The sequence below is a fragment of the Sparassis crispa genome (assembly GCF_003851025.1).
Source record: "Sparassis crispa DNA, contig_000001F, whole genome shotgun sequence".
Taxonomy (NCBI): Eukaryota; Fungi; Basidiomycota; class Agaricomycetes; order Polyporales; family Sparassidaceae; genus Sparassis; species Sparassis crispa.
This window is the reverse complement of record NW_020939748.1, coordinates 2,971,796-2,980,672: the sequence shown is the minus strand read 5'-3', so window position 1 is coordinate 2,980,672 and position 8,877 is coordinate 2,971,796. Positions and strand designations below refer to the sequence as shown.

At 50.6% G+C, this 8,877-nt stretch overlaps 3 protein-coding genes and 1 non-coding gene across 4 annotated transcripts; 2 read left to right on the top strand and 2 right to left on the bottom strand.

Annotated features, from left to right (window-relative positions):
- Positions 1-292: 292 nt before the first annotated feature.
- SCP_t0210530 lies at positions 293-379 on the bottom strand. Its single transcript is given in 2 exon segments — positions 293-328; positions 343-379. It is a non-coding gene; the product is annotated as a tRNA-Arg (tRNA).
- A 350-nt stretch (positions 380-729) lies between these two features.
- On the bottom strand, positions 730-2,040 carry SCP_0210520 (14-3-3 protein; the record flags this gene model as incomplete). The annotated part of the gene is made up of 7 exons (XM_027754963.1): positions 730-785; positions 844-1,187; positions 1,242-1,548; positions 1,602-1,668; positions 1,730-1,767; positions 1,829-1,911; positions 2,027-2,040. 7 exons carry the CDS (start codon positions 2,038-2,040, stop codon positions 730-732), a joined length of 909 nt encoding a protein of 302 aa, XP_027610764.1.
- Positions 2,041-3,986: 1,946 nt separating this feature from the next.
- SCP_0210510 (hypothetical protein) lies at positions 3,987-4,547 on the top strand (the record flags this gene model as incomplete). The annotated part of the gene is made up of 1 exon (XM_027754962.1): positions 3,987-4,547. One exon carries the CDS (start codon positions 3,987-3,989, stop codon positions 4,545-4,547), a length of 561 nt encoding a protein of 186 aa, XP_027610763.1.
- Positions 4,548-5,475: 928 nt separating this feature from the next.
- SCP_0210500 (hypothetical protein) lies at positions 5,476-8,111 on the top strand (the record flags this gene model as incomplete). The annotated part of the gene is made up of 9 exons (XM_027754961.1): positions 5,476-5,490; positions 5,548-5,684; positions 5,755-6,965; positions 7,044-7,120; positions 7,186-7,199; positions 7,255-7,434; positions 7,494-7,590; positions 7,645-7,759; positions 7,828-8,111. 9 exons carry the CDS (start codon positions 5,476-5,478, stop codon positions 8,109-8,111), a joined length of 2,130 nt encoding a protein of 709 aa, XP_027610762.1.
- Positions 8,112-8,877: the final 766 nt, after the last annotated feature.

Below are 8,877 nucleotides of genomic sequence, written 5' to 3'. Positions count from 1 at the left end.
ACAAGCACTCAACAGTATCCTATCTCTGTGCCTGCTTACGTTCTCGTGTAATATACTCGCAGGCTTCCGAATACACATCCTTGTCGTTCCCACTACAGCACATGTAGTTGAGAAGACGTGTGTTGCCAATACCTCTGCCGTCGGTCTGGCCAGGACTTGCTCTGCGGGCAGACACAATTTTAAAGTCTCGGTCGATCGAGGTGCTTGAGTTTGGCCGACAATTCTTGCGACAGTACTCTATCCATATCCACTGTGCATTCCAAAATGCAAAACATTGTATCCTGTCATCCCATACCCCCGGCGGGACTCGAACCCGCAACCTCCAGATTCAGGAGTTCGCCCTAGAAGTCTGACGTCATAGCCATTAGACAACGGGGGCTCATCTCAACCCTTTTCACGGACATACAATATTGGTGTAAAACTTACAGATGGCTTCCGAAAAGAAATCTCCATATCCTTTTGACTTGCTAATCAATATTCACGTCGCTTACGCACACACCACACAGCCAGAGCATGCTGGTCTGCTTCCGAAATCGCCTTGGTTCAGACCATTCGACATCACATGGAACAGGAAAAAAAAACATAAAACGATAGGAGGTAATAAGAGAGTATGCGACGGGGATGGTAATGGTGCGGATATGGTACGATGAAGTATGCAGGATGGTAGGGATTAAAGAGCAAGAGACACACGACGACGACAGAAACCGTTCACAAAGACAGTGACAGCATCTAAGCGCCCTCCTCCGCAGCAGCATCACCTGCCTCATCCTTGTCCGCAGGCTTGTCTGTCAACGAGAACATCTATGTCAGCAAGTAAAACAAAACGTAAGCGGATAAACATACCCGACTCCTGCATGTCGGACGTCCAGAGTGTCAGGTTGTCTCTGAGCAGCTGCATGATGAGAGTCGAGTCCTTGTAGCTCTCCTCCGAGAGGGTGTCGAGCTCAGCGATAGCGTCGTCAAATGCCTGCTTCGCCAGGTGACACGCACGATCCGGGCTGTTGAGGATCTCGTAGTAGAAGACAGAGAAATTGAGGGCAAGCCCGAGACGGATCGGGTGTGTGGGGGGAAGTTCAGTGACAGCGACGTCAGATGCAGCCTTGTACGCTTCTAGCGACTTGTCTGCACTGTCCTTCCGCTTGTCTCCAGTGGCGAACTCGGCAAGATAACGGTGGTAGTCACCCATCCTAGAAACCACTCTATGAGCGCAAGCGACATAAAAGAGACACAAAGTGACGAACATCTTGTGGTAGAAGACCTTCGACTCGCCGGAAGCGGCCGACGGGATTAAGTGCTTGTCGAGAACATCAAGGATATCCTCGCAAATTTTTGCGAGCTCGCTCTCAATCTTCTCTCTGTAACCCTTGATCATCTGGACTTGCACCTCGTTCCCCTTAGACTCCTCCTTCTGCTCGATCGAGGAAACGATTCTCCACGACGCACGACGCGCGCCAATGACGTTCTTGTACGCGACAGAAAGAAGATTACGCTCCTCAACAGTTAGTTCCTGGTCGGACGAAGCAACACGCTTCATGTTCTCGACCATTTCTGCAGGATGACGCGTCAGGAACACGTCTCACTGGGAACTGGAGGCAACCCACCCTCATAACGCTCAGCCTGCTCGGCGAGCTTGGCGAGGTAGACGGAGTCTTCACGCGATTGGGTCATCTAAGGAAAAGCGTGTTCAATACAAGGCTAACGCAACGCGTCTGACGCGTCGGGGACTCACTGTGATGGGGGTGGGGGAAGAGAGGTTAGATGAGATAACTGCTATGATAACGTAGACGATGAGCTCCACGTTATATACGTTTAACGAGGGGGAACTGACGTGCGATAGGTAGCAGGTGGTTGGGTGGTGGTAGTTGAAGAAAAGGATAGAAGCGAGGATAAATGTGGAAACTAAAATGTGGACTGGGCAGAGGGTTATCACCATGGGCAGAGGGCACGTCACGTGAGTTTGCTATTGTGACCCATTGTGACGCAGTCACTCTCACCGCGTACCGTACTGCTTTGTCTCGGTTCCGACTCAAGAGTCGACATCTCAATGCAAAAGGTTTATGAGCTGCCACAAATGCAAAAGATTTATGAGCTGCCACATTCACCGAGATGCGACTGCCAACCACTTGGCGATGAACTTCCTAGCGATAACGCGTGCGGCTAGCTGGGCATTGACATCCCGCCGAGGGCGGTATCAAGTCACAATCTTCGGCTGTCTCTAGTCAGATGCTGTGTGATATTTTCTCTCGCAAATTCTGCTATCAGCAATGCTTTTCGGAGACAGCCAGGCCTTGGGCAGTGGGCATCATGATGATCAGAAGTGAAATCAGACCGATCTGCATGCTTTGCAGATGGACTTGAGAACGACGGTACCGGAGCTCCAACAGCGCAGAGGGATCCTGATTAGTCTCGAACCTCGTATGAGAGGCCTCTGAGAGGTCCCCCATGGGAAACGTTGAGTTTGAATATTGACGTCGGCGCAACGGCAGCTTGCCCTCACATGATTTGCACATGATCATGACGCGAGCTTCTGCTCGGGTGAACGCCGAGCTCCCTCTGTGCAGTAGGAAAATAAATGCATTGCACAATAGTTCAGCCGGCGAAAAGTGCTGAAAAAATTGCCACTCATTTCCTGGAAGCTATGCTAAAATTTTTGTATGCGTCGTATGTCACATTGCCTCCTTCACAGCTCAAGTTTTGTACGCATTTTGGCCGCGCCGTCGGCATGGTCAAACTCCGCCGTTCCCACGGGGGACCTCTCAGAAGCCCCTCATACGAGGATCCAGCCTCTATATAGAGGAACGACTCTTTCTTCCTATATACTAGAGGCTGGTTAACGAGCCTAGATCCTGATGAGGTGCCGGAGCTCCTAGCCAGGGGAAACCAGAAGTTATGTCATGACACAGGGCAAGTTCCGCAGCGACCCTAACGCCGCCTGGGAGTCGGCCCAGGACTCCCCTGCTGGCCTTGCAATATGTATACCGATGTGGCGTCCCGTCCGCCGAGTGTGGGCAAGGGTAGTTGTGTATGATTTTCACGAAGCTTTATGCGCTGCACTAGTGAACTCTAACATCGCTAACTGCCCACTGTGACTTGTCCAGGAAGGCGTCAAGTATTAACGCTTGACCTGTAGAAAACCCCGCATTATCGTCGAGAGCTCTGACAATTTCTGCAGTCCCACTGTAGTGCCGAACCGCATGAACTAGAAATGAGGTATCTGTCAAACAGTGCCAGTAGCCTCTAATTCGGGACAAGGTGACTCAAGCCCAGCGAATGGGGACCCAGCGCGAGCAATTGATGTGAGTAACATGTGCCGCCGAGTGCCAATTGACGGCAAGCAGGACACGCACGAGCCTTTCAGACACTGCGACCCAACACCAGCATGACGCACTACATCTACAGATAGCACAACCCAGCGAAGATGTGCAGGTAGATGTCCCATACCATCCGGCTGTCACAAAATGGAATGTCCGCAAGACGGTGGCGGGTGGTATATGGAAATAAACGAGGGCACACTACTGCAATGCGTAAAGTCCCTTAATCGGTTCCTTCCGCAGGAAAGAGCAGGAAAGTTGCGATTCAGACGGGGCGCGGCACGACACGCTGGCAGATCGGGCGGCTTCTACGAAACTCCCGCAGCAAAGAGTGAGAACGATGATACCTGAACGCATATAAACTTGTATTTGATCTGACTATGTCTGTTCCTTGACTGGCCTTTCATTTTAGGGAAGGGAAATGACTCGGCGTCGTTGAAAATCAGTGAGCCACACACGAGGCTACCGAACACCGATCGTAACCGATCATTAAGGCGCGCGTTTAATCTCGCGGCGCGGCACCGTCTTCATCCGAGACCAACGGATACCGGCATCGGACAAGGCTACACACTGGTATAAAATCAAGCCACTCTCTTAGGTCGCAACGTATATCCACCCAAGTCTCCACTTCCATCATAAACTTCACTCACCGGCCACTCATCCATCACAGTCACCATGCCCGGTCTTGTTCAACGTTACAACGTCTCGGTTGAATATTCCGAGCTCCTCTCAACCACACCGAAGGACCCTTCTGTCCGCGGCCCTTCACATTTATCTGGCGGCAGACGCTGGCGTTCTGCTGCACAAGCCGCGATAGCGACAGAAGCATCCTCGTGGTACGAAGCGGCTTGCCCATCATCGCAGGACCTGCAGGTCGTGCTTCGTCGCTTCCACGATGACCCTGATATTTCGCGGGAGCGGGTCTTTGGTTTCTTGTGCCCATTGTTCGTCTTCGGCACGTTATTCACAGTTTGCGTCGTCGCCCTCCAACCGCGTTCCTTCGCACATCACATCCTCACTGCGCCACGAGAACACCTACAAGAGTTGATGAAATTTGGAGCAGCCCTGTTTGGAGGATTGACAGCTGGAATTCTCTTCCTTCGTACTGCTGTATGGTGTGTGGCTGAAGCCTCTACAGCGGTTGTCGCACAAGCCGGTAGTGGAGTTGGACGGACAGTCAGGAATTCAGAGACGCTTCCATCCTCTAACGTGTTACTGGGAGCTATGTTCGGGTAGATCACAATATCCAAATAACACTATTTACCCTTTACTTGAATCCCCGATAAAATGAATTCGAACTTACCTCAGATATCCGCACGGAGTGGATGACATTGTGAGCACCTTGATACCGCCCAGGCTGAGTACTACGTTATACAATACTATCTTGGGGGTGGAGTTACAAATTTTTTGTGCACCTGAGCTCCTGCAGCACAACCACCCTATATTTTTCTATATTTTTACACGAATTGATGCGTGTACTCCTAGGCTATAATTCACACTAGTTTTCAGAAGATTCTGTGAAGAAGGGAGAGAGCCGGCACGATGCCGGTGGGGAGTGTTAACGAGAGGTAGTGTTGCAAAATCCGTCACTTGAATGTCACGCTGGTCTAGCAGGCGAGGCGCTCGCGAAATCTAAATTGGGTAACATTTTGTCACGCCCATCCTCAGCAGTGTTTCAAAATGCATTTCGGAGCACGTCAGAGTAAGCATCACACCTATCGGGATAGTAGAACGTTGCGCACTGAGGTCTTAAACCATGGTACAGACCTCCTGTTGGCCATGCATTCTCAATATCAGGGGAGATCTTTTACATCAGAGTCTTAAGTGTGGCTGAGATAGTATTCCGTGGTTTGTTCCGCAACCGTTCATTCCCTGTACAATTTGTTTTGGAGAATATATATACTAGTGTATTGTCACACTCCAAAATTTTCTCAGATGTGTCAAGCGTGGAAGGCGCAACGGCAGTGTTTGCAACTCCCCCCACGTGATAAGAAAGATTGGGCACCGACAGATTTACGGTCCAACGGCAGGGCTTACCTAATCCGGGGCACGGGACGGGGCCGGAGTGATAAGATTTAGATCTCTGAATTTCCGGAGCAGACAAGAGAGTGGTCACAGTAGCCATTACCCGCCGGCGTCAGGCTACACCACGCCAAACTATTTTATGCCTCATCGGAAGGTATGCGCTAGAAATCAGAATGAAATGGTATTCACTCTCAGGTATACTCGCATCTAGTCATCATTCTCTACATCAAGTTATGCAGCCGCGATCGCAAAGGCATCTTCCGAAGAACTTCTCCAATATCAGAACGAAGCATACATCCAGCTGTATCGAGAAAGAGATGAACTGGTTGCACGAGAAAGAATTCACGAGTATGTATCTCATTTTTTGATGCATATATGCGCCGTAAACATGCTTACTACCTCTCACTGATCCATGCAGAGAAAAGTACGCAAAGCTCATCAGCGCAATTCCCTCAGTTCTCCATGGTGTACCACCATCTCAGATCTCTTCCGTTGCAACTGACATCAGATTTGCGAAAGCAAATCCAATTCCCCCGTTAGAACGAGCTGAATATCCAAGTGTCAGGTTCTGGTACAGGCAGGAATACGACGCACACATTCGCGAGCTATCCGAGAGCAGGTCCATCACTCAGATTGACGAAGATGAATCCGAAGATGGTCCGAAGAAGCCCCGGTACCTCGAGAACAAGGACGGTACGCCTTTCAACAAGGCACAGATGAAGGCGGCTACTAGAGTCATGCGAGAGATATGGGCAGAACTCCACTGTCGAGATGATGTTTCCTATCTCCCATCTACATGGAGTAAGAAAACGGCTGACATTGCAGCATTCTTTTACCGGGAAATGAATCTTCGCATACCAGAACTCGCTTACTGTCATGGCGACTGGAAGGCGGAGAAATTGGCCACAGACAACTACTCGCAATGGACGCCCCCGAAGAAGAATAAGAAAAAACAATCATTGTCAGAACCCGTTGACCAATCGGACGAGTCTGACAGCGAGGTGCGTCCACGAAGACGACGCGGAGGTGGGAAGAAGAAGAGGCACAACTCAACCATGTCGGAGAATGACCACGAGGGATCCTTGCGACGACGACGAGATAGCAAGCGGAAGAGGAATCAGTCATCTACATCGGACGAGGAGGGGCGCAATACTCGCTCGCCAAGACGGCGGCGAGCCAGGAAGAGCCCTAGACACCGCTCCGTTGTCTCGCGCGATGATTCTAGCGCGCATCAGGATAGCCACTATCAGGGAGCACAGCGTATCCACGCTCCCACTGATAATGTTTCTACCATTGCTGCTCGTCCAGTGCCAGAACCTCAGCCTCAGGCCTCGTCTTCATCCGCCGACATAGATGCCGCACTGCCAACTCAATCTTCCGTGCTAGATTCTCCGCTGCCCGAACATCAGCCTAACGCCTCGTCTTCGTCCGCCACCATAGATGCCGCACTGGCAACTGAGTCTTCCGCGCTAGATTCTCCACTGCCAGAAACTCAGCCTAATGCCTCGTCTTCATCCGCTAACATAGATGCCGCACTGCCAACTCAGTCTTCCGTGCTAGATTCTCCACTGCCGGAACATCAGCCTGACACCTCGTCTTTGTCTGCCAATGTGGACAACTCAGTTGATGGTGCGTACTTTCCATTATTTTACCGATCTCATTATTGTATTCTACTATATCATTTAAATCCTACTCAATTGCGACCAGATGATACTATCCCCAGCACATCCGTTGTAGCCCTGCACACGACGCACGCAGATGCACAAAGCATTCCACTACTTGTGGTCTGTGGCTCACATCCTCACGCTCGCGCTTATCTTCTCATACTCACGTCTATTTGCGTAACCAGCCTTTCGATCCACTGTATGTACCTCCTCTCTTCGGGGAGCATCTCACTCACTGTCTGATGGTTCTACAGTGCTGATGAGTTCGATCCACCTACTCCTCACTCTCTCCCCACCCAGTCCAAAACCACGAGTGCAAGTGGTACAGGTGTAGCACCTGCCGATAGTGATCTCGGAGCGATTACTGCGGACGCACCTGCAAAGCCGAAGCGCAAATCACCCAAGATGAAAGCGAATAAGTCCAACGATGCATCGTACGTGACATCGGTTATGCCTGTTTGCCCACGCTCACTGCCAATCTCTCGCCTACAAGTAATTTGTTTGCCATCAACTGGCTCCCAATGAATCAAGGGAAATCACGCGACGAATTCAGCGCTGCTTGGGCAGCTGTAGATGCAGAAACCAGGAAGGTAATGCAATGTACCGTCATATTCATCGTTGCTCATTCTTGTCGCTGCATGCAGAAATACGAGGTTCTCAGTGCAACCAAGAAGACTGCTGCAAAGACGGAGGAGGCTGCAAAAAGAAAGGCTAGTCGAGCGACCAAGGCCACTAATAAATCGAACGCGAACATTGCAGGTACCTCTCAAGCGACTTAGGTATTTTTTCGTGTTTCTCTTTCGAACCGTACTGATGTTGATGCCCAGGGTGCGGAAGACTGTGGCTGGGTATCCGAGTTCTGTTGCATGTGGAGGCGGGCAGCACGGGTGACAGTTTTGGGGCGTGGGGCACGATGCAGGGGGGGAGCGAGGCGAGCGCGATGCAGGGCACAGGGCGCAGGGGCGGGCGTGGGCGCGAGCGCGATGGGGCGGGGCAGGGCGGGCGCGAGCGCGACGGTGGGATGGCTGGCGCTGGCTTACTCGGACTGCAACGGACGATATCGAAGGACAACGGACCTAATCACAGCCTATCGAAGACTGTCGATGTGTAGCTACAGGGAACGGAATGTATTCTACGGGTCGAGGATGAATCTGGTTGACATCGGACAGTTATATACCTGGACCTAATGGTTTCGAAATGCGCATACAGAGCATATTTCTGCTCCTTTTTTCTTTGAAGCTGTCCGCTCTCAAAATAAAATAGTCCAATTTTCGAACCAAAACGGAGTATTTCTACGTCTTAATATTTATTCCTTTCTCGTCCTTTCTCGTCATACGGGTTTTTGACTGGGACTGAGGTCTTAAACCATGGTACAGACCTCCTGTTGGCCATGCATTCTCAATATCAGGGGAGATCTTTTACATCAGAGTCTTAAGTGTGGCTGAGATAGTAGTATTCCGTGGTTTGTTCCGCAACCATTCATTCCCTGTACAATTTGTTTTGGAGAATATATATACTAGTGTATTGTCACACTCCAAAATTTTCTCAGATGTGTCAAGCGTGGAAGGCGCAACGGCAGTGTTTGCAACTCCCCCCACGTGATAAGATATATGGGCTCGTTCATACACGACTGGTTTGAGCGCCCGTGACATTAGGTGACATATCACGTGAAATTCCTAAAAAGGACGTCAGTGGCACATTTGAAGCTTCAGAATAAGCCTAAGCCCGACATGGTTTTGGTATCTCCTCGGTCTCCACACAAGGTGCATTCCACCTTTTTTCCTGGGGAAAACGACAAAGTAAGTCTCGGGGAAATATCCGGGAAAAACTGTGAGAAAACAATAGTGTAAATCCTGGGGAAAAACCGTGACCCAGAA